The 27,654-nt window shown below is 30.6% G+C and overlaps 1 protein-coding gene across 1 annotated transcript in view; it reads right to left on the bottom strand.

The window, feature by feature from the left end:
* Nucleotides 1–27,654, bottom strand: part of LOC113378397 (protein pangolin, isoforms A/H/I/S-like) — a 337,278-nt gene that overhangs the window by 142,562 nt on the left and 167,062 nt on the right. The window contains 1 exon segment of the mRNA XM_026618926.1: nt 9,184–9,293. Within this exon segment, the coding sequence (XP_026474711.1) occupies nt 9,184–9,293 (110 nt within the window).

Genomic DNA, 27,654 nt, shown 5'->3' with positions numbered 1-27,654 from the left:
CAAAGATTCATTAAAATCTTTAATTTTCTGTAATAATTAATTGATTACAAACACCCCGGCTGATCTATATCAGACAAATCAGCATAAATCCTAATTGATATCCTACGAGCACTTTGTGAATTTTAAAAATCGGTTCAAGATTTTTGGCGAAAATGTGGACGAAAAAATTTTGAACATCAACTCAAGTATGTATTTATGAAAATCAATATTTATAAATGTATTAATAGAACCTATAATAAGTATTATAGTATTAATAGTAGCATAAAATCGTACCAATATCAGATGAAAAGTATCTCCCTTATTTGGTATTTAGTAATTGTATGCTACTAATAAAGGCTTTCTTCAACTTTCGAAAAAAATGACAGAAAATCTGACTTGCTATGTTTTATTATTTAGTTTCATCAAATGGCTTTTATTTTTTTTAAATCGGTGCAGCCGTCTCTGAGAAATCGATGGCCAAAAGTCTAATTTTCCACAAACGAACTTTTTCCAATTTTGGTCTAAAACGATTCGAATGACTTTCTCGTGTAACTATAAACGTCAATTACTAAATACCATATAAGCAGAAACATATTTTTAATCTGTAAGATTTTTTATGCTACTATTAAAACTATAATAATTATTATTTGTTTTATTAACACTTTTATAAATATTAATTTTCAAAAATAGGTATAATTTTCTCAAAATCTAATTAAATAATTTATACCATGTATGTATATAAATGATTTCGAATGTGTGTTCTTATTATAGATGGTATTATATTTGGTAAGGGTGATTATTTTTAAGGCTGCCTGGTATTGAATTAAGTTGAAGATCTTAGCACAAAGCCTCTTAGAGTAATATTGCTAAAAATTCATAAATTAAATTGCTTTTCGTCGAATCGTTACCCCGCCCTACAAAAACTCTTGGTACATTAAGTCGTAACGTCCGTGTTTGTCAGCGCGGTTTGTACCCTCTTGGGTCAAAAGCAGCCGCACCCCATATTTACCATCATCAAATCTGTACAAACATATATAGGTATAATTGACTCCCCCTTGTTATATTTCTAATACCACTCTAATATTTGATATATGAATTTAAGGATGCCAAATGATATAGTCCGACCGGCTGAAACATCCCCTTCGGAGTTTTATTATGCACATTCATATTGCACAATTGTACGTTTGACAGAAGTCATCGTAAAGTTAAATACAGCTATTCATGCGAATTTTTGCACACAACAGCACTGTGCTTTTGCGTATTTTATGATATGACTCAGTGCAATAAATATGCTCGAATTCTATAATGCATAAGCGAAACCAGAACAGACTTACGCAAACTGTAAATGGAGAGGCGCGACGAGCTTCTCAAATTAGAAATTGTAAAAATTTTATTGTTCCAGTGAATTTTACGCTCTTGGAAAAGCGTCAATACAAGCATATCATGTGCAAACGTAAATAAAATTGAATAAATATGAGGATAGTTGTGTAAATCAATTAGGTATAATTTTGTCGTTTAAGGCTAAGTATTCTGGTCTAAGGCATGAATTTTATGCGATTGGTGAAAGACCGCGAAAAAAATGCAAACAGAATTTTCACTACAATTTTTGTTACGCCTAATTAATTACTGCTTTGAGGATATATATAAAAAAATAGTAATAAAATTTTTATTTTGATAGATAATGAAGTCTCGAAGGGTCTCAAAAATCGGCACCTAACCATAACCACGATTTTAGCTCACCAAACAATCCAAAGAACTAGACCTGCCTTCGCCAAAAACTAATCAGCAAGTCTCCTTATCAATACGAATCGAATGTTTTTTTGAATTATTCAAATCCGTTGATCCGTGTTCCCAAAATCGTCGTTATAGTATGAACTGTGGACAATTAATTTTTTTTAACATAGTAGCAACTTTCTGAAAAAAATATAACTTTTTTTAATATTTTCGAAATTTTTAAAAAAAGTAAATAATCGGAACTTGAGGATGAGGATCATCTATTTCAAAAATTTTAAATAAATCAGTCCAGTAGAAAACTGTTTCGAGAAAAACGAGTTAAATTATCGTAATTAAAAAAAAAACGATTTTTTTTTAAATACTAGACCAGAATACCTCCTTCAATTAAAATAAAAATCATAAAAAGTGTTTCCTATAATTATTTATTATGCATTTCTGTGAAAAACCGCATATTGTTGTTATTAAGTAAATATTCGTATAACAGTGTTGCCCAACTGTTGAAAACCAGAATCGAATTACTCTACACTAAAGGTGTTTCACGGTGTTTAAAATATATCGTTTAATGTGATAATTTATACAAATTTTTATAAAGTGATGTTTTAATAATATACCCAATTCAACAACAGATCGGATATTAAATCGCATTCCAATTTATGCACCTAATTGCAATTATAGTAGAAATTTACAGTCACCACCAAACAATCATTCATGTTGATTAATGAATAAAGACAAATGATCGATGAGGGCTTTCAAATCGGGCTCTCGTGCCTGCTCATGGTTTTGATTCATTTATTATTGCATACCAAATTTATTACTACAAAGGCTAATGACATGGTGTTATATTATCACATATCACTTTTCAGAACAATTGTATGCTAATTTTTATTAGTGGGTTATAAAAAAAAACTATTTATACTGGCATATAATTAAATTGAAGGTACAAGTTAATTCGCTCGCTTATCTTTAAAATATTCTTAGAGGAAATATATAAGAAGTTATGCTAGTTGGGAATAACACTAGTTCTCGTGAACATCATAATTAGTGCTAGTCATTAATTTCAATCATTTGCGCATCTGTTTAAACCGCGTGTAATTTGTTACATTTCATAATGTGCCAATATTATATTAGACTATGCCAACAATCAGAATGGTATTACAAGTTTATTGAAATAGTCATTGATTATTGATAAAAAGAATGAAATTTGATTATTAATAAATTGATCTTTTTTTTTATTTTCTTATAAAATACAATCTGTCTAAATAGAAAGACATTGAGTAATTAGTTTGACAAATAACATATACATTTTAAAAGGAAAACCCAGTGGTTCACCTTTTATTAAGGTACTAAATTATAATTTAATTTTGGTATAATAAAGAAAAAAAAAGAAACTCAAATATACATACAATTATAAAAAAAATACATTACACAGACTACATATACACATACATACACACACATATTTTAAATAATATGGTAAAACAACTTATTATTGATTAATGTGTTAAATCTATTAATTGTATTCTTTTTAATCTTATATTATGTGTGATGTTGTAAAGACTTGCTATCAGTTCGTTTGTGTGGTGGTCAATTTTACTCTTGAAATTAAGGGCACTCTTTTTAATTTCTTCACTGATTGTGAGTGTATCGGTGTCTTGGTAAATTAACCATGTCGGTACATACCTTGACGCGGATATTTGTCTGAGTATTTTATTTTGAAATCGTTGCATTATTTGTATGTTACTGACTTTAGCAGCACCCCATACATAGATGCCATACATCCAAACTCGTTTGAGAATAACTCTGTATAATAAAATTTTATTGTACATCGACAGTTTTGATCTATAAGATCAAATTGCATGAAAGATTGATATCATTTTCAACGACACTTGCGAATTGTCCTGCCGATCTAACATCACAACGACTTATAAAACTAAACGATGGGGCTTGTAAATATGCATTTTGCATTATTAAAGGATTCACGTACCAACCTGCCATTTACATCGCTCCTGCCATAAAGCAAAACGAATGCGAAAAAATCAGAAACGCATATGGGCGACACGCTAACCACAATTATTTTTGTTGGTCTGCTTAAAAATACCTAGTTGGAAAATTACTCTTATAAAATTCTCTTTTACGCGATAAAAAGTATGATTGTAATTATTACTCATAATTTCACGGGGATTTATGTACGATCCTAAAAAGCCTTTCCAGGTATATTAGTACTTTGTTGAATAATTATTTATTTATTTATGATCTGTCTATCTTTTATAATATTCATAATCTATCATTAACTTCCCGTAGGGTAAGTTATAGTAATCGCAAAAAATAGAAAACGAAATTTTTTATATATTTACGTTTCAAAGGTTTCTGAATATTTTGGTATACCTTAAAAAATTGATGTATGTGTGTGTGTGCGGATACAAATTTTTGTCGACGATTTCGGGAACACCGATCAACCGGTTCGAATAATTAAAAAAAAAAATCGTTTCGTATTGATAAGGAGACGTGCTAATTAGTTTTTGGCGTGCCAAAAACTGTAACTCAGTTTTTAAGAAAACGGAGCGTCCGACTTTAATAATTCAAAAAACATTTTAATTGTATTGACAAGATAAAGACTGATTAAATTTTTGGGAAGGCACGTTCAGCGGTTATAGACTCGCAATAAAAATAAGTTAAAAAAATGTCATTTGGCGGTCAAAAATGTTTATCGGACATATGTACATCAAATTATCAAATATTTTATAGAGATTTTAATAATGTGTACACATTTTGTGTAATTTTTTTTTTGAGTTCCGTACCAAGATTTTTAATTACGATACGGGAAGTTCCAGTAATTTGCCTTAAGGCACGATGCCATGCACCTCACTAGTTTGAAAAAAGATCTCTCTTTATTTATTATTAATAAATGTTCTAGTATTATCAACATAATAAAATAAATCATCTAATAATTTTTAAAAGTATATCATGTCAGAAGGCTCAGCTTGTGATGCCTATATTTCCGTTTCAATGATGCGGGTATTAATGGAAACAATTACATGGATAATAAAATATAATCTTGCAAAGCTTACCTGAACTGAAAGATTATAAAACCGCACTTGCGTTCAAACTATAAAATTACCTACCCTATTCTATATAAATAAGAAGCACAAAATAGCCACAAACGTTGAATATTATTTGATCAATTTATATGATGTATTTCATTCCCTAATAAGCAATATATAGCGAAGCGAACAGATTCGATCAGGAACTACATTTATTGAAAAGGAAATTGAAGATATGTTCTGATTATAGTAGAAGAAGAATGGGATAACTCGTTTTTGTTCAAGGAAGTTATTGCTAATAATAAGTAAAATTCTGGAAAAAGATATTTGAGGTGGAATAATTTTATTTATTGACGATTCAAATATATTAGTCAAATAAAGTAACGGAATGTTTTATACTTAAGCTTGCAATATTATATATCTGCCATCCCGGTGAATAAGTGGTTGAGTCGAATTTAAGCAAAAAAAAAAAAAATTATTGGTTAGGAACAAAAGTTAATGAAGCACTTTATATAAAATTTAAACCATTAATTTCAAATACTTGATATTACACGAGTAATGAAACGAGTAATGAAATCAAGCCTTGCAAAGTAGTGAAAATTGAAATAACCGCTTATTCACTGGGATGACAGACATAAAGTTTGATAAAAATATAGGATTAACTCTTTATTATAATGTGAATACTTAACTCATCGCATAATGGAATGATAAAAATAAATATTAAAAAAAACCGATGGTTATAAGTGTGTGCTCTTATACATAAATTTTAGAGTTTAGATCAGGTTGAATGCAATCATTTTTTATTTAAAAACTTCGTTGCTAAACTACGTGCAAACTGCAGTGCAAGAAAATCTATCCGCACAAAGTGTTAAGCTTTATAATTAAAAAAGCCAAACTATTCAAATGTAACATACAATATATTTTTCCAAGTTGAAATTGTGGTCTCTATATAATATAGTCTCCAAAAAGAACACGTAAATTGAACATCAGTAAAAGTTTATTAACACGTAGGTTTTGAAATATTTAAATTTATTTTTTATAACGATTTATACAAATTAAATATTTGAATATTTCAATATTTAATCAGAAAATTTACACCTTGCACGAGCTTGTTATCGAATCTTTTATTTCCCTGCTGACATCAGTAAGTCAGCGAAGTGATAAGATATATTAGAATTATTATTAGATCGCACTACATTGTATCAACATTTGGCCGAGCCTTCCCTGAATGAATCTGTTTTATTTATAGGATCTCCATTAGGAAATGACAGATGTATACAATACGAAAAGAAAAACGTTAGACAAATCCTGTGAGCAAAAGGCCATTAACCTTATGACATAATGAATGTATTTTGTGTACATGTGAACTGCAGATTTTTCAGAAGTCTTTTTTTATTACAAACACTAAACCAAATATATCGACAAATATATTCCATTGGCTAAATGCCAGCGTCTTAACTACGTGCATAGTTTATGAAAGCCTGGCACATACTTGCTTCTTTGAACAAATGTTGGAGTAAAAAATACGAAGTTCTATGTTTAGTCTGACTCAGAAGGATCGTAAAGAGAAGAGAATATTATTTTTTATGATCTGTTATTACCAAATTTGAAACTTTTTGTGAACGCACGAGTTATTACAACATATTAAATTGTTTAGCATTTATCATTGAAAGCAACTATATACAAACCAACTGATAGAATTTTGATATGAGTGTTTTTAAACTCTTTCGAAAAAGCAGCTTTCGAAATACCGAAAGAAGGCACAAAAAGCAAATAAATAGTGCAAGAAAATTTTTAATTATTAACTAATATTAATATAAAATATTAAAGTAAAAAAATATTATATCGAATTGATTTGTTCGTATTTTCTACAGCCAAGACTTCCAAATCATAAAAAAGAAATATAAATGTATTTCATTAAAAAAAGCTCTTTAATCGTTTGTACTACAAGTAGGCTCAGATTTAATTGTTTTCTGCCATAAAGCATACCAGTATTGTAGTAAATGTGCATCATTATAAAAATTGAGATTCGAGTGAAATAGTCGAGGTCGTAGTATAAAATAGTTTAGTTTGATTCTTGATTTATGATCTTGATATTTGGCAGTTTCCTTAATTGATGAGTTTCATCCTCCATTAACAAACCGCGGAACGTTCTTCGTCAACCTATGCTTCCCAGAATGTATGGACACATAAAGAATTCAAATATAAACTTGCAATGATATGTATGTATGAATTTTTGCACGAGTAAAATGACAATACATAACAGCGAATAAAGGTGACTACAAAAACACGAATAATAAATTCTCAAACCGCACTTGCAATTAGCATTCTGTAATGGGATTGTAAAATATATTTGTAATAAAAACATTGAATATTTATTTGGCAATTTAATTTTTCAAATTAACACGCACGCAGGCCGCCATCTTAATTACATCTGCGGAAACACACGCATCGCATATCGCGAAAAACAGAGAACAATTTGCGAATGGGCGGACAATTTGTGTAATATTTCCTGTTAATTATTCTTTTTGAACCCTTAACCATATACTAATCGTCAAGAATTGCGTGCGAATACGCATCGCTGCACGTTGTGGTTTATTTCACTTTTTTGTTCTGAGCATGTCGAATGGAAAATGATCCAGATAATATTTTGAAGGGCCCTCGATGCTAATGAGGATATTGCAGTTTATAATGCGGGGTTTTCCAAAACCCTCGAGGTAAGGGGTTGACCATGCGATAATGGATTCAGATTAGTTGCAATAACAGATCTAAAAAGGGCGATTTCTTTCTCCTTATCTTCAACCGCAAGGAATGAGTTTTTTCTATGACAATAATCTTAGCTTTCGAACATCACGCAACATTAATAAACGCGTAAATTATCAACGATTTCCAACGTAATGTAGAATAGATTCACGTCATAATTTCTGCGTTTGCGGTTTCACGCTGTGCCTCGAAATTTTCCGTAATTGTACAATAAATATGTTGTAAAATCTTGATACATTCCTTTATATTCAGTGAGCATCGAAAAAACTTTTGTAACTTGTTACATTATTGCGTATTGTAACGAATTATGGTTCTATTTAAATTTATCTTTATGACTTGAATCTCATTGTCAGTGTAGCGAAGAAACTAGAATTGCAAAATTTCTAAAAGAAAGAAAATTTATGAAAGTTTCTGAAGATATAGTTTAATTATAAACAAGTGTGGTGTATGGCATCGTGCCTTAAGGCAAATTGCTGGAACTTCCGGTATGTTCGAAGAATTTTGAATGTATTCAAATACATTATTATAAATAAATATTGTAACATTGTCTAATATTTATAAGAATTATATAAACTGAATTGCAAAGTTGAAATTACTTGTTTAAAGTATATTAGAACTATAGTCAAATATAAAAATAAAATCTGAATTATTTTCGATATACAAAAAAAATGTTATTTTGAAAAAAAAAAAAAAAAGTTGAAACAATTTTTTTTCCCAAAATCAATTATTTTGTTAAGACAAGCAGAAAATTCTTTGAATCATTTAAATCGGATGCTTAGTTCTCTCAAAAATTGCCATTTTTTAGACATTTAGCTCCGTATCTTCAAAATGGCTGGGCCTGTCTTTGCCAAAAACTAATAAACACTTCTCCCAATCATTACTAATTGAATGTTTTTTAGATCATTCAAATCAGATGCTCCGTTCTCTCAAAAACTCTTTCTATTTTCTGCACTTTTTGCTCTTTATCTCCGGAACTGCTGGACCTGCCTTTGCCAAAAACTAATCAGCACATCTCCCTATCAATAGGAATCGAATGTTTTTTGAACCATTCAAATCGGTTGATCCGTGCGCTCGAAAACGTGACTGGAAATTTGTATCCATACATACATACACACACACATCTATTTTTTCTGAGGTATGCCAAAATGTTCAAAAACCTTCAAAACGTCGAGAAATGTAAAAAATTTCAATTTCGATTTTCGGCCCATTACAATAACTTACCCTACGGGAAGTTAAAAATATATACGAAAACAAAAATTTATATTGTCCATTAATCACATAATGCATAAAAGGGGGGAGTGCTCAAAGTCGACCTAATAAATTCAAAGTTAAACGAAAAGTCTTAATTCTCAAAAACTTGAGGCAATCATGTCATTATTTTTGACACTGGTCCTAGAAATATTACTTACGATTACGGATCAAAAGCTTAATACAAACAAAATTAATTGTCACATTTTCACCAAAGCTCTATGTTGCACTTAAAAGCTCAAACTACGTGAGAATTTGTTTTGTAACTTTTTTCATGATATCAATAAATATTATCGCAACGTTACGGCTTAAAGTTGAGTTCTGGTTCAAATCAAATTTACACTTTTGTAAAACTTAATCTATTACCCTATCTTTTAATTTCAGCATATAAAATAATATTGTGTTTTATTAGACTCACCATAGAAGATACAGGAATCGGCCCGCTCGCGCCGTTGTGGTAACTGTAGGGAGACACCAAGTAGCCCATGTTGAAGCTGGAAGAAGGATGCGTCGACGGCTCGACTTTGCCTGCAAATTGCACAAGAAGATTAGATTGAAAATCGAAATAACACAATTGATATACACACGTCTACGTAATTTCTATTCTAATTTATGCTGGGAATAGATGCAATTCGATCGACAGCTGCATGCACATGGACAGCTTAAAATATTTTAATAAATATTGTAAGAATTTGCATGCAAATTTATTTAGTTGAAATTTAGAAAATACGAGTAAAAGCTCTTATGAATACTTTCTCGAATGCGCCGTGATTGTAATAACAATCTTATGTTTTATTGTTGGAATCTTTTTCAAACTTTGCAATTTTAACTGATTGCGTTCTTTAACCCATTCCCTACGGCAGCATTTTCTGTATAAGTTCCGCCCAAGTATTTGTTATACAACATATTTTAAATCCAATCATTATCAATAATAATATATTTAGAAATTAAAAATTTCACTTCTAAAAATCTATATTTTACAATAAATAAATTATGATTCTTGATAATTTAACTCAAAGTGATAAATCTTGAAGCAAAAGTGGACGCACAGGATGTCGTCTATGAACGACGCTCGTTGCAAAAGGATAAATCGGTAAATTTACTAAAGCTTGCTGATTTTGTTATCTAAGTTCAAATTATATTATTAATATTCAAATTATAATGGTGCAATGATGATCTTCCAAAATAATATTTTTTTTAAAAATGGTGCGTATTTTGTCCACTTAATGTATATACTAATTAATTTATTGGTAAAATTTAGTAGTTTGATCTACAGGAGAAAGCAAAATAAGCTTGATTTGAAAGTTGGATAAAATATTATTGTTTTAGTTATAAAGCAACATATATATTTCTAAAAAATATTCTAAAATTCAAGAAATAATATATAAGCATAATACAAGACTATAAAAAAATATTTTTATTCTTAATGTAAGAGTCTTTTCATTAATCACGGGAGATTTTTAAGGGGAGGGTGGATTTGACAAAAAATCACGAAATATCACGTGGGAAAGGGAGAGGTATTGTAAAATATCACGTGTATTTATTTTTTACCTGATTTTTAAAAAAATCCAAACAGTTGCAAAAAAATAAAAAAAAAAATTTTTTTTCGTAAATAAAAGTACACGTGATGTTTGGCGGGAGAGAGGGGATAATTTTGAATATCGCTAAGTATCACCAAGGGAGGTCCAAAATCCTTAAAAAATCGATCACGTGGTTAATGGACGCCACCTAAATACTTTAATTCTTAATGTGTTGGATTAACGGATGCCCTACAATGTTTTAATACGTTGAATTAAAAGAAAAGTTTGTCTGCTTCTCAAAATTATTGTTTTGGTGAAGCCGAAAAACAATAATACAAGCATAAAAAATTATTTCCTATGGGCATGGAAAAAGTACGAAATATTTCAGTTATCAAAAGCGACTTTCTAAGTACAGAAAATGTAATCTAATGCGTTAGGCTCTCACAGAACGAAATAAAAAATCGCCTTAAGTTGATCATTTGAATTCCGTTCCTAGAAGTATCACTGATATGTATTCATGTGTAGACATATTACTGACAAGGAATCGCGATTATTCCTCTTGTCTCGTCCGCGAGGCCCTGTGGGAAAATCATAAAGCGAACATCGACGCCGGCGCACAAATAGAAACTCTATGGACTATCATCTGAAGACGGATCATTCCACCCGTTCATTCATACCAAATATTCTGAAACTCGATAGCAATTAGCATATCTAATTGATAAGTAACTAGATTTAGTAACTTCTTTTCGCATGTCGTCATATTATAGATAACATATTTGTTATCGACGAAACGGCGCTCAAAAATAGGATTGTAGTTATGAGTTTAAATACCTTCTTCATTTCATTTTTTTCAGTTCCATACTACTCGATATAAGACAATGTATCCCGAAGAAGTCGCTAAATTCTAGACAACAGCTTTATAATAGTTCTTATTTTTTATTAATACTCGTTTATAATTAGTAAGTGTAGAGCGTGGCACAAAGGTCCAATTGACTTGTAGCAATTGTAGAAAACCAAACCAATTATAACACAACAAATAACACATCGAACAAACAACTATCTGAATATGTTTTGTAAAACTCAGTCATCACTCAGAATTTTTTTTCACCTGGTCCTTTTTACCCCATAGGCGGAGTAAAATGGAAGGGCCAGGGCGCAAACAGATTCAATGTCTATTTAACGACTGAAAAATAAAATTTTTATGGTCACATTTTTTAAAAAATTACACCGTGTATAAACTTGATCTGGTATTTCGTCAGAGCTATTCATCAGGAAAGTTGAGATAACCAATAATTTAACGTAAAATTGTTTTCTTTAACTAAATTTACTTTTTTATTTACTATTTTTTATTGTTTACACCTTTGCCAGGATATTTTCGTGGGGCTTTTCTCTACCCCACGTGAAGGTTTCTATAGAGGTTATATAAAATAAACTACCGAATCTGACTTGAATAACGTGTATTTAGAAAATGTATAAAGGTCACGTAAACTAAACAACAGTGCTCACAACCAAAAAAACTAACAACAAAAAAAATACTGTTGGTATGGATTTTTAAACATGGACGTTTATGTCTAGTTAGCAACGTCGTAAGAATCAAGGTAATGGCTGGTTACACATGTTTTTCTCTCTACTTTCAAATATTGTTGTTAGAAAATTCTTAACTTCACTTGTTTTTCGGTGTTGGGCTTTTTTACCCGAGGACTTTTAAGCTCTGCTCTACCCTATATAAACAAATCATTATATTATATGACCCACGACATTTCTAAAATAATTTTGCAGACAAAAAAGTGCATTCTAATCCATAATCTTATAAATATCAGTAATACAATTTGTTCTAATACTTTCTGGTAAAATTTTACTTATAACTTTTTATTCTCGTTATCAACTCATATTTTACCAACAAAGTCATATCTTTATTTGTTGAAAGGCCAGGAAAGGCAGAATAGTGTTACATTGGTGCTAGATGGCTACGAATCATAATAATGAAAAAATCCTTTAAGCATAAATGAAATTCATGAGCTTTTATTCTAGATATTTTTACATCCTTGTGTTTTCAATTTACACAAAGTGTAATCCTTGTGTTTTCAAGTACTAGAGTACTAGATGCCCATTCCTGTTTCCACTGACACACTTTGGGAACCCACAAAGCCAAATCCTAATTTTATAATTAGTTGATGTTCTGAGAAGAAGAATACCACGTCTGTTGCAAGACGACACTTGTTACAAATGTTTTGTGTCTCAAACGGGGGATTCGTACACTGTGCCAAGCACAACAAACAGTATCTTATGGTAAATCTTCAAGATAATAGATTGTCCTGATTTGTGTCTCATGCTCAATTAGAACTAGATCATATATTTTACATTTAAAGATTCAGTAATTAGATTTTTACTATACAATTTTTATTATACAATCAACGTCGAGCCCTGTGAATAATACAGGAAACTGTAATTTGAGAAAATTCGTCCAAGTATTATATTATATACCATTATTATCATATAATAATGATAAGATCACTTAAATGAAGAAATTGAATTATCCGGTAGCAGTGAATAATTGTGAAAATTCAATTTCAAATATTTAATGATTTGTAAGGAAGTGATTTTTGAACTAAATTTTGAGGCTTATATAAAATTATATACAAAAGATTAATAATCAAATATAAAAGACCAAACATTAAACGACTAATAGAATTGTATTTTTGTAAATTATCTGGCTCTATATTGTAATAAAAATCAACACAAATAAACATCTAGTAGGTACTCCATAAAAAAAAGGAGTAAAACTAATTTGATAAAATGCACAATGATACAATTTAATTTTAGAAAGTAAACATTTGTAAATTATGAAAATTAAACGTTATTTGCTTATTTTCTGTATATAATAACAAAAAAAAGTTTAAGTTTGATAATCGCGAAAAAAATCCCTATAATTAATATTTATGACATCATGGTGATATAAACTATTATACATTATCGTACTGAATACTATAGCCAATTCCTTATCTAATCATTAGTTGATTGCTACAATAAATATTTTACAATTTTTAACAATTAAAACATGACCCTTACATATGCGTAGTATGTATCTACTAATTTTAACATTTCTCAGGCCGCAAACGTGCTTAATAACAATATCAAAATGTTAAAATAAAATAAAAAAAAAAATAAAGTCGCCAGACCATTTATAATAAAAGAAGTCTACAGTGTTTCCAGGAATACAAGAAAATTATGACCATATGAATGAACATGTGTTTGAATCTGCATAGTGCTTATTCAATTAGGTGTTATGATTTATATTGCTATAAAACACGCACGTAACGCAAGTATGTTCCAATATGGGTTTGCCTCAACATAGGATAGGGTCATTAGTTTAGTTTCGGGCTACTGTTGAATCGATCATTTAAATATATTTAAACCATATATCATTTATATTATCTAGTATAATAATTAGAATAATGAAATTGTTATAGCATGGCTAACTAGTAGCACATTTTACCATGAACGTTAAAGGCATGTTGTACTGAAGTAAGAATAGAACAATTACCGTCAAATATCACTTGCTTACTAATATTCACTTCATATCCGGTTCTATATCGGATATTATTTTACACAGTACATGTGGCAAAAGTTCGTAAATAACTACACGTGCAGAAGAAGCTGACAAGTTTTAAGATGTTAAGTTTTGTATTAAATTAATGCCATTTTTAATAAATCTTATAGCAGCTATTAGCGAGTTTCGCTTGTTGCAAACTAAAAATATGATTATAAATTTTTTATAAAAGCATGCTGTAGCTACCAAACAAAAAAGCTAAAGCTACCAAAACCATATGTGATAAAATGGGAAACATCCTGAATACCTTACTCTAATCTTTATCTCATAAAATCACAAAGAAAATCATTTCTTCAAATTTTATATCCCAACTTATATAAATCAAAGATAAGAAAAAAAAGAGTGCGCGTAAGGTTCACACGCGATTGAAGTAAAACTTATTTACAAGATAGCATTTAAGTAGAAATAAATACATCATATAACAATTTTGAATAATGTTTTGGTTAATAATGTAATTAAAGTCATACTTCAAATATGACATGATCGGTTTGTCATTGTAATTAGCATTTAGAAATGAACCTTCATAAGAGAAATGAAGTAATGGCTGATTAATAACTTCTATAACATTCGTTCACACGGTGGATTATATTAAACGACGCCTAAACAAATATTGTTTTCACAACTTCACTCATCATGTAATTGTCTTTGGAGAACTTCATGTAATTAAAATTAACATACATTCATTGACTGCTTGTATTTTTTTTTTACTTTTTCGCGATATAATCTCATTCTTTAAACAGCTGTAATATCTGTCTTGCCTAAAAAATATTTTCCATTTTAATAACTTCAAAGATTTATAGAAACTACGAATAATATAGAAATAATTTCTAATGAACAGGGTAAAATATTCTTCTGATTCAGGCATTTTTCATTAAATCAACATTTGTACTACGATGTAACTTTAAAATGTTTATTTATCAATGCCGATTTCCTTGTCGATATCGGTACGCATACAATGTTGATGCCGGTACGCATACAACGATAGATCTCTATTCACATACGCGACGACTAATCACAATCGACCCGTATAGAAATGATATCATCGAGAGCGAATGACGAATCATTGGCACTCGACTCATATCTTATCTTATCTGCCGTAACGCACTTCCGTTGCATTTGTACGGATTTACACCTTAGTCGCGCCTAAAAAAGTTTTACTTCGAAAAGTACGATAGCACAAGCGCCTTACCAAATATATTCTGCACTACATCAAAGTCCTAATATTTCTATTACATCAGATATAACCTATTATTACCAAACTATCTGTATAAAAGCGAAATCTAATCTAACACATTTAAAATGTCAAAATACTCAAAAAATCGGGATCAAAAACCAAATAATTACTTTCGTTTCGTATATCACAACCTTCGTTTACCCAATTAATCATCGGGTGTTATCATGGCCTGTCTGGGTCTATGGCTTCCTCACGGCCGACGGTGGTCGCCGTGTGCGGGCTAGAAACGTTCGTTCGTGGAGATATATAGACGATATTAGGGGATCGTCGTATTAGGTTTTAATAGAGGGAACAAATTTTAATAGTTTCAGGTCGAAAAGTCACAAAAATAAATCATTATGCGAAATATGGCCTAGCGGTGGCGCAAGGGGGCGTCCATTAACCACGTGAGCGAGTTTTTAAGGATTTTTGGACCCCCTTCCCCCTTGGTAATACATGGTGATATTCAAAATTAGCCCCCCCCCCCCCCACACCAAACATCACGTGTATTTTTAGTTACGTGATAAAACTGTACATTTTTTTATTTTTTTGAAAATGTTTGATTTTTTTTAAAGAAATCAGTTAAAAAATAAATACACGTGATATATTACTATACCCCTCCCTCCCCCACGTGATATTTCGTGATTTTTTGTCAAACACCCCTCCCCCTTAAAATCTCACGTGATTAATCTAGCACAAACTAGTCCCGGGTTCGCTGGTTTGATGCCTACTACCGCTAAAGTGTGGCATCAGGCAGCTTTGATGTCAAATTTCCACTTTAGGTTATAGATCACTAATATGAAAATCACCTCGTGTGAAAATCGCCTCTCGTGAGTATAATAGCTATATAATAAAAATGTCAACAAATACTTCGAGTATTGTTAATTACTCACAACTAGATTGGACAACGACTGGGTTGCCAACCATTCAAAAATCCATATAATACAGTCAAAGCAATTACTTAATGACCTAGTATGACAAATTGTAAGTTTAAAAAAAATCTATGCGAAATAATTTGCAGTGTCAAAAGCAGGTAAGGATCGTTACCGACAGCAAAATGTATAATAATTTTAAAAACCGACCTAAGCCAAAGGCCCTAATGATAAACGGAAATGAGTCACATTTAACATTCTCGGTATATCCCTGCATACTTGTATATTTAAAAATGTCCAGATTTAGGAGATATTTCTCTTACTTCAGATATATAATATAGAGATACTGATATATAAGAGATCATAACTTGATCCGTGGAGACTTTTGTTTGGCGCCAGTAATACAAAATGTAACTTTTTGTGTCAAACCCCCATTATTATGTTTGCTTTCTTCAAGATATCGGCAAAATAACTAAAAATATGAAAAACCCTACTAATTTAAGCTTTAATCATGGGGATGAAGGTGGTTTTATACAATGTTATTCATCGCAACAAGTAAAAATATTTGTATAAATTTCACAAATATTTTTATATTCAAAAGTAAATTGTTTAATATTGTAACACAAAGTAGTAATTTTATAAATGCATTACATATACTGTTTAGAGATTTTTTTTTTAATTTTTCAGATTTATTTTTCTCGGAAGTATGTAAAAAGTCATATTATTACATTACCACAACATATCATGACTATTCATTTTATAACTCTATTTAAAACTTGGTCGTTCTAAAAAAAATCTCACATATTTAAAATAGATACATGTTATTTAGTTAATACAAGCTTGTGTCCAAGTAAATCTCCGAAATAGCCTTGCGCGTGACGGAAGTAGATGAGAAAACTGTTAGTGGAATATAAAATGAAATATATAATCAGTATATCAATCTGTATTATTAAATATTTATTATACAATTACGAGTTTATTTATTATGATTCATTTGGTTCGAAAATATTAATTTAAATTACTACATAACAATAAAAAAATGTTTTAAATTTAACGCTATGGTTAATTAGTTGAAATATTGATATTTATGATTTATGTTCCCATAGTTTAATTGCAACTAATAGTTTCTGTGATCGCAAAATATGTTAGAGTAACTAAATAATACATTAATGACACCAAAACAATATGTTAAAATAATTTTATTAGCGTTTAAAAAAAAGGAACATTGATATAACTATTGATACCCAATAAATCTTGTAGTTTGAAATATTCAGGCTGTGATGTGTGTGCGTGTGCGTGCGTGTGTGTGAACGTATATTTCGACATCTTTTATTAAAACCAGACTCCTCTTAAAAACTTCAACAAATGATATTCTGTGTGCTTATTTTGTTTTTGTCTAATTAGTGATGGGCTTGTGAAGATGAACGAAAACTACTTGAAAATAAAACAGGAGCAAAGATTGGAATGAGTAATAAAAAATAACAAATAGAAGAATATATTGAATACATTTCACATATTTTTAGACACACACACACACACATATATATATATATATATATATATATATATATATATATATATATATATTGGAATAGATTTGAATTTGATGTTTAATTTGAGTTTAAAATTCGGGCGTAACATCAATAAAAATAGTATGAGAGTTTTTTTAAAAGTTTATTTATTTAAAATCCATTCGTTTCGGCTAGCATCTTAGCCATCAGTCAGTGGTAATCAAATTAACTATAAAGATTAAAACTAAACTAAAACGCCTTCATCAACATAAGAATAACTCAAAAAATCCGAAGCAATTTAAGACGATGTTAACCGAGCATATTAAAAATTTAAACCATAGTATAGATTTTTTCAACCCTAAAATTTTACATTTTGAAGAGAACGAAATTAAAAGAAGATTCGCTGAGGGGTTGGTTTTGCAATTGCATAACTCTCATACTATTTTTATTGATGTTACGCCCGAATTTTAAATTAAATTAAATCTAATGTGTGTGTGTGTTCTATGATAAACACCATCGAGAAATATATTATAAAACAATATATGTTCAGTTCACTGTAAGTATGTATATGATATTTAAAAATTGCACTTTAAAATGGTAATCTAGCAGGTAAACGCTCTAATGTGCTAATCATATGTGAGATAAAGTTAAAATGTGATTGAAATGAAACAGTTTGCCAATTTTAGGTTAATTAGGATTTGTAGAAATAAACTTTTATGGTTAGACTAAGAATAGTGAAAGTTACAAAATAAAATTCTTAAAAAAATACTATAGGCGCCCAAGTATGTCCTAAATTGGCTGATCCATCAACGGGCCTCCAAGAAAAAATCTGAAGACATGCATCTAAGTACAAAACTAGACTTGAAAATCATCCGAACCACCTTGCAAAAGACCCGGAAGACTAAAAAAAAACTCTTTATATTTAGCAAATTAATATGTAACGTACACTTATTATTATTAGCTTCCCGTAGGGCAAGTTATAGTAATCGCAAAAAAATCGAAAATAATTTTTTTTATACTCGTATATCTTATTCAAAACCTTCAGAACATTTTGGCATACCTTAGAAAAAATTGATGTATGTGTGTGTATGTGTGTGTGTTCGGAACATTCAATTAAATAAAAAAACATTCGATTCGTATTGATAAGGAGACGTGCTGATTAGTTTTTAGCAAAGGCAGTACTAGCCGTTCCGAAGATATGGGGCAAAAAGTGCCAAAAACGGTAACTCAGTTTTTAAGAGAACGAAGCGTCCGATTTGAATAATTCATAAAACATTTTACTTGTATTAACAAGATGAATAATTGATCAAATTTTCATGAGGGTAGGTCTAGCGGTTTCGGAGATCTAGTTAAAAAAGTTTAAAAAATGCCATTTGGCGGTCAAAAATGATCATTAGACATATGCACATCAAATTAAAAAAAAAATTGTCAAAAATTTATAGTTTCTCAAAAATATAATTTTTACAGAGGAATTTTTTTTCTTTAATTTTTTAAATTTAATTTTTAAAAAAAAAAAAATTGACACGGGAAGTTCCAGCAATTTGCCTTAAGGGACTTTTAGTTTTTTCTGTTCTTTATCTCATCTATGTTCAAACTACACATTCTATTCATCATCACATTCATGTACACATTTGTCATTAAATTCACTGAATGTCTTACCAGACAGATTATCTGAAAAAAAATCATTTATCGCAGTGTATTTATCAAGACAGCATCAAACGCGATTCTAAAATGATTAATAAAAATTATGAAAATTTCTCAGAAGTTATGATCTCGGACATATTTTTGTGAGTCCTCTTTCGAAAGAGAATGCGTTTGGGAGCATTGTGAAAACTTTTTCTCAAACAACCTAAAAAGCGTTGCGTGCGCATGAGAATCTCGCTCGGGGCTCATAATTCGCTCTCGATGGTGTCTTAGTGTCCTGATCAGTGTCGAACCCGTACCTCGTCAATTACACGCAAAATCAGTTCTTGCATCGCACGTACGACCATCGTATACCGATTACTGTTAGATGGTAATAAAACGATAATGATATGATTATACACTTTAATCATAACAGTTTCTATTTATGATCGAGAGTTATTGTCGTATGATTATAGAACTCGCTGTTAAATTTATTTAGATCCGGTAGTTTGTTAATGAATATTTTTGGTTGCGATTGAAATAAAACAGGTTGCCAATTTTAGGCTAATTAGGATTTATAGAAATAAACTTTTATGGTTTGTGCAATAAAACATAAAAACGATAAAAGTGCGGCGGTAGATTTATTTACGCTCGAGGGATACATTAGTATAAAAAGCAACTGATGCGAAAAAGTAGTATAGGCTAAGCCGCAATCGATAGATTTGATGAATAATGTAATTTATATCCAGAAATTGTTGCCAAATACCAATTAATGCCTGAAAGCATCTCGTAGTCATTAAAAAAATGCTGTGCAGACTTACACGCCAGCGATCGATCCTCAGATCGATTCTTGGCAATGACATAAAATTTGAAATATTGAGTTTAGAAGTAAGAAGAAAAGCGAGATTAGAATTGGAGAAGATCAGATTTAGAAGTCAAGAATAGTGAAAAAATCAGTTGCAAAAAGCAAAATTAAAAGCTAAATTGGATGGAATAGGATAGGGTAGGGCGAGGCATAAAGGACTAATTTAAATTTGAGCAATTATATTGTGAAAACCAAACCATATATCAATATAAATCAATAATTATCAAATAACATATATGAAACAAACAACTGACTATGTTCTGTAAAACTTCCAGCCAGTTCATCATTGTAGAAATGTGTTTATTTTCTGTTTTTCATAAATATGGTTTCTGGCCCTGTTAACCCAATAGACGGGGTAAAACGACGACGGTCAGGAGCACCAGGTCCTATGTCTTATTTTTAATTTTAAAGGGATTACGAAATAATAGCTGCATTATTCAACCAATGCAAAATATAAATTTTATAATATATTTTTTCAGAGGTGAAACTGCATATAAACTTGATCTGGTTATTCGTTAGAAATATTCATCAGCAGAGTTATAATAACTATATATTCAATTTATCTCTTGTAAAATTGCTTTTTTAACTTAATTTATTTTTATAAAGTGTAAGATATCACGTGTATTTATTTTTACCTAAATTTTCATTCAAACATTTTCAAAAAAAATCAAAAATTTCACAATTTTTTTCGAAACTAAAAATGCACGTGATGTTTGTTAGGGGGGGGGGGTAATTTTGAAGAGGGGGGGCAAAAATCCTTAAGAAATCGATTACGTATTTAATGGGCGCCCACTTATATAAATGAAAATAGTACAGAATTTTGAAAAGAAGAAAAGTAAATGGCTAAATGCTCTAAGTAAGCAAGGCTAATAATAATAAAACTAGCTGTAAGTGGAATTGTCTTAAGGCAATTAGGGCATCGTGCCTTAAGGCAAATTTCTGGAACTTCCCGTACCAAATATTATTATTTTTTTTAAAAACGATTAACATTTTTGAAAAAATTTTACTTCGAAAAATTAGATTTTTGAGAATCTAGGAATTTGTCAAAAAATTACTTTTTTTGAAAAAAAAAAAATTATTTTGACATATTTTGGAAAATCTGAACTTTTTTCAAAGCAATCGTACTGCTTTAACTGCATAGAGACAAAATGTCAAAGCGCGTAAGCGCCGCGTCGCCGTCTAACAAATAAACATTGGTACGGAACCCATAGGAATGCAAACAAAATTTATACTTATTGTTAAAATCTCTATAAAATATCTGATAATTTCATGTGCATATGTCTAATGATCATTTTTGACCGCCAAATGGCATTTTTTTTTACTTTTTTCATTAGATCTCCGAAACCGCTAGACCTGCCTTTATGAAAATTTGATCGGTTCTTCACCTTGTCAATACAAGTAAAATGTTTTAAAATCGGACGCTCCGTTCTCTTAAAAACTGAGTTACCGTTTTTGGCACTTTTTGCACCGTATCTTCGGAACGGCTAGACCTGCCTTCGCCAAAAACTAATCAGCACTCAGTCAGTCAGTCAGTCAACCAAAAACAATCAGTCTCCTTATCAATATGAATCGAATGTTTTTCGAATTATTTAAATCCCGAATTTAAAAAATGCTAACAATATTGTTGAACAACGTTAATGAGTAAATAGTAATTAAAAATAAAATATTTACAAATATTTTATTACAAGCATGACGGAAGAGATAGTATAACCGATAAATAGCGATGAAGAGTCAACGATCCCTGACATGAGACGTTTTCGAATTTAGCCCATTATTATGCGATTAGTAAAATCACGTGAAATGAGTCCATGCAAAGAGTGAAGTCAAAGACTAACGACTATCTCGACTCGAACAGTGGTGGAGCAATGACAGCACCGACAGCACGCATTCAGCAGTTTAACTCAAGCGAATAAACGAGCGACGGACAACGCACAACGCACAACGCACAACGCACGATGATGATAGCAGAATGAAACAAGAAATACAGGAACCAACTCCGGCCTGATTATAGGGTACAATGCATTGCCTGTGTAACACGCTTAGGAAAAAACTCTCGCACTAACACACCAGAAATCGTGCAAGAAATGTGTGCTTTTCTTGCACACAAGCCAGAGAAATGATATGTTTGTATAGATGCGTCGTCGAGCACATGGATATTTATGTGTAGGCCTAAATATATACATGTATATATATCAAACAAGTTTCGAATCAGCTTTCAGGGTGATTTTACAGGCACCTGTTATCTTAGATTGATTTTGCACGCTCTCGATTTGCGAACAATGTTCGATATAAAAACTGAAAAAAGCATTTATCACAAATTTGATACCGTGCAAAACGCGCTAGGTTCACGGTCAGAGTAAATATTTGTTGTGGTAACATGAGAAGGTTTACGACATAATTGACAATGGTCATAAAATTCGAAATATTTCTAAACTGTGCTCTGCAGAACAAATAATATAAAAAGCTGTGACATCACGCGGAACTCGTTCAAAGCAATAAAAGTAAGCCTTCTCCATCGCGTATTTGGGTTTTCGAGTAATTTTATATCCGTTGATTTTAAATCATGCGTGACGAAAATTAATTAAAACGCATTAAAAATACATTAAAGCACTTATGCGGAATCAATTTTAAGATAAGAAATCGATTACAAATCGGTTTATCACGTCCCATAAAATGGAGAAAACTCATTTAGGAAAAATTATACCTATTAAACGAAGTAAAACAGAAATTACGTCATGCATTTTAGAAAACACCCAGAGCTTTTAGTCCAGAAATAAAATAATTCAAATATTTTTCTTTTTTTTGCTGATTTTTTAACACTTCAATGGCAAAGTAGCTATAAGTAAGTAGCTTGAAGTGTTAAAAAATCAGCAAAAAAAAAACAGAAAAATATTTGAATTATTTTATTTCTAGATCTTATTCACTTAATTTAACATTGAAAATATTTATTTATTAGAAGGAATGTGATCAAGTTCAAAGTGCTGTCATATATGGAGAGATTTGATACTACGGCGAGAGCAGCAAAGACTTTGAGGCGGCCGTACTCTCAAACTATCAATTTTACAAAATAAAACGGTTTTCTAAAGAATTGTAGGAAATTTTCTCTAGTTTAATTCGTACATATATACCTTTATCGTAGAATAGGCCAGAAAGGAGATATTTTAAAAAAGCTGTTTTTTGACGCCATTTTCTCAATATGGCGGCAACTTGCCGTTCAAATTTGAGGTGGGAAACTTGATTTTCGTAAAGAGCACCTCGAAATCTATAAGATTACCAATTTTCAGAATTCCCGGAGTACTGTACCGGCAAAACGACCAAATGACTGGACTATTTGTGATTTATCTAAAGTTCTTATGTTTAGTTATCTTGACTTGATGAATTTGACAGTCTCAAATTTCGATTTCATTTCGCCGAATGTTAAGCACAGCACATGCATGCATAATAAATAAATCATCCATTTCGGAAAAGTAACGGCCAAGCCAACGACGTTATTACTATTGTTATGAATGGATGACTTTGTTTTGTAACGCGACACCATTCGACCTAAGGCGAACAGATCTGCGCATTTTCAAAGCAGAGATTTTTATCAACCGCAACCGCTGATTTAAAATTATATTTAACGAATATCGAATTGTTCTAAGAATGTTATATTTATATAAATATACGTCGTATTAAAAATAAATAAAAGTCTTCAAAAACATTCCGTTGTCAAAATTCATATCAATTTTGAAATAGGGTAGAGCGGGGCTTAAAAGTCCGCGAAAAAAGTCCACCAACAATATCTCAAAAACGAGCAGAGATAAAAAATTTAACAACAATATTTGAAAGTAGAGGGGAAAAATATGTGATCGCCTTCAACCGAGCAACGTCGCTATCAAGTGATACACGACCATGTTTGAAAATCTATAACAAAAGTGTTTTCTTTCATTGTTAATTATTGTTATTTGTTTGCACTGTTCCCATGTGCCTATGAAATTTATATTTTGCATTTGTAGATTATAGTAGCTAATATTTCGTAAAATCCCTTTGAAAATAAAAAATAAGATATTGGATCTGTTTGGCAACTGGCTATCCCATTTCAACCCGCATATAGGGTAAAAAGGACCAGGTGGCAAACTTCTGAAAAAAAAATTGCAATGATGAATTAGCAGGGAGTTTTACTGAACATAGTCAGATATGCTTGTTTGATATGTGGTATTGGTTGTGATATAATTTATTTAAATTTCTCAATATAATTGCTCAAAGTCAAATTGAACCTTTGTGCCCTGCCCCACTCTATATATATATATATATATATATATATATATATATATATATATACGTATATATGTGTGTGTATTAATTTGCAACCAATAAAAAACATCATAGTTGAATGCGTTAAATGTATGAAACCGTCAGTGAAGTATGAAATAGATTGATTGATTCATACTTATATTAGCACCTCCTTGTCAGTATTATTATTTGTATTAAAATTAATTTTAGTTGTTTTATAAAACTAATTAGTATTAGCAAAGTTACATAATAAACATTACAATAAATATAATATTATAACTATAAAATAAATAAATAAAAAAAATTAAAGCATAATTCGAATCAACTCATTCGAAATAAAAAGCAATAACAATAAAAAATATTGAACGAAAAAAAAGGAAAAATCATATATAGATCTCATCATAAAAATTTGTTATCTGGCCCGAACAGTTGAAGAACCTTTGGGCGTTCGTGTAAAATATTTCATCGTTCCTAGAAAACAAATATATCCATGACGTCTATTGACAAGGGTGATCGAGCAACCGCTCACAAAACCTCCTCCATTTTCCGTGTTTAAAAAAAAAAACTGACGCATCCGACTGACCCAAGAAATTTTATTCAGACAAGCCTAAGTTGTCGAGATAGTTTAGAAAGCTATTAATTTCTATTGCGAGTTACGTCAAATATTTTTTTTACCTATTTTCAAATGAAGCTTAAATGATTATATAATGATGAAAAAGATAGAGTGATTATGCTTTATCTGTAATGTAAAATAATTATCTGTATCAAAGTGATATAATTGTTCGTAAACGATCTTGATGAAATATGATTATAAAAATGATAAATACTTAAATTTTGATGTAATACAAAATAACATTTGATTAAGAAGGTTAAATAAAAAATAATAATATAATTAACTTCCCGTAGGGTAAGTTATAGTAATCGGAAAAAATCGAAAATATTTTTTTTAAATAAATGTTAACTAGTGGGGCGCATGGCATCGTGCCTTAAGGCAAATTGCTGAAACTTTCCGTACCAAAAATTATTATTTTTTTAAAAGATTAACATTTTTGAAAAAAAATTACTCTGAAAAATTAAATTTTTGAGAAACTATACATTTTTGACAAAAATTTACTTTTCGGCCTTACTTGTGTGCCTTCATGAAAATTTAATCAGTTCTTCATCTTGTTAATACAAATAAATTTTTTTTGAATTATTCAAATCGGACGCTCCGTTCTCTTAAAAACTGAGTTACCGTTTTCAGCACTTTTTGCCCCGTATCTTCGGAGCGGCTAGAGCCGCCTTCACCAAAAACTAATCAGCACGTCTCCTTATCAATACGAATCGAATGTTTTTTGAATGATTCAAATCGCTTTATTCGTGTTCCCGAAATCGTCGACGAAAATTTGTATACGCACACACATATACATCAATTTTTCTAAGATATGCCAAAATATTCAGAAACCTCTGAAACGTAAAGATATATAAAAATTTTCATTTTCGATTTTTTTTGCGAGTACTATAACTTACCCTGCGGAAAGGTGAAAAAAATGGTGATTCAGTTTTTGAGAGAACGCAGCATCCGATTTGAATGATTCAAAAAGCGTTTTATTACTTGTATTGACGCAATGAACAACTGGCAAGGCAAGTCTAGCGGTTTATGAAATATAAGAAAAAAAGTAAAAAAAATACCATTTAGCGGTCAAAACTGATTATTAGACATATATAAGATTTATAATGTTTAACCGTGAGACTTGTTTCAAAGTTTTAAAAAAATTGCAAAGCATTTAAAAATTTTAAATAATGGTACGGGAAGTTTCAGACCGGAATACTTCGCATATTTTGAAAAACATTAGGTATTTTAAAATGCATTAAAAATAGTATATATGTATATTGTATATAAACACACATGTAATAAAATGGATAGCAAAATTGCTTACTCCGCAGGAGGCGAATAAAACGTAACAATAATCGCAATTGTATGAACATGTCAAGCGTCATTTATGTTATGACAAATCGTCCATTTCTCAAACCCTCGTAAGAGATGTACACCTTTTTTCATGAGATGTATACATGAACCTGTATTTGCACACACGCACTGTGTCGTTGGTTTACATATTCATTTGTTAGCGCAATTCAAAGTCCATACCGAGAAAAAGCATTCACAGGTAAATAGCATTATATATAAGCGTCGACGGAATGAAGTTATAAGAAACGCTGCGTTTAGAGGCATTATTTCCCGGGCCCGAGATGTCGTAGCAAAGCGAAATGCAGTAAAGTAGAAAATCAAAAATACTCGGTGTGTAATGCACCACGTACTAACAAGCTTTTGTGACCAAGTGCACAATGGCACTTTGCGATGACCGTGAATTTGTGGAGTCACAACATGCACACAGCTTTTCTCTTGAAGACCATAAGACGATGGTCACCGGCATCGACTTCGCGGTAACGATCTTCGCATCGCATGACAGTCTTTTAATCACATCGACTCATAACTAAGGAGCCTACTCACACGAGACAGGAGCCGACAATGCAGAAGAACTGTGATAAAGTCGTATTTAAAAAAAATATAATTAGCATTTTGTTCGACTTAAAATTTTGCAAGCTTCTTGAAACATCTATCTAGACCTCAATTTTTGTTGAAATAATTTTTCAATTAAGAAATATAACTCAACGAAAACAAGCTATTAACCCTATGAGTCCAATTTTTGTTTTACATCCAAAAAATAAGGAAACAAAAAATGAGTACTTATAAGCCTATATATGCAAATACAAAGCAAACTAGTTGGGTGTATGGCATCGTGCCTTACGGCAAATTGCTGGAACTTCCCGTACCGTAACGAAGTTTTCGAGGAATACTGAATGTTTTGAAGTAGATTATTATTAATATTGTAACGTTGTCTAATATTTATAAGAATTATATAAACTGAATTGCTAAGTTGGAATTATTTGTTCAAAGTATATTAGAATTTTGGTCAGAATTAAAAATAAAATCTGAATTATTTTCGATATACAAAAAAATTTTTTCTTGAAAAAAAAAAATTGAAAAAAAAAGTTGAAACAAATTTTTTTTCCAAAATCAATTATTTTATTAAGACAAGCAGAAAGTTCTTTGAATTATTTAAATTGGACGCTTAGTTCTCTCAAAAACGCGATTTTTTGCACATTTAGCTCCGTATCTTTCGAAATGGCTGGGCCTGCCTTTGCCAAAATCTGATAAACACTTCCCCAATCATTACTAATTGAATGTTTTTTAGAACATTAAAATCGGATGCACCGTTCTCTCAAAACTCGATTTCTATTTTCTGCACTCTTTGCTCTTTATCTCCGTAACTGCTGGACCTGCATTTGCCAAAAACTAATCAGCTCATCTTCCTATCAATAGGAATCGAATCGAAATCGAAAAAACGTGACTGGAAATTTG

This window comes from Ctenocephalides felis, unplaced genomic scaffold (genome assembly GCF_003426905.1).
Source record: "Ctenocephalides felis isolate EL2017-DRISC unplaced genomic scaffold, ASM342690v1 CF-g0.4_SCAFFOLD_01886, whole genome shotgun sequence".
Classification (NCBI taxonomy): domain Eukaryota; kingdom Metazoa; phylum Arthropoda; class Insecta; order Siphonaptera; family Pulicidae; genus Ctenocephalides; species Ctenocephalides felis.
The sequence above is the reverse complement of the archived record's forward strand: the minus strand, read 5'-3'. Positions and strand labels throughout refer to the sequence as shown.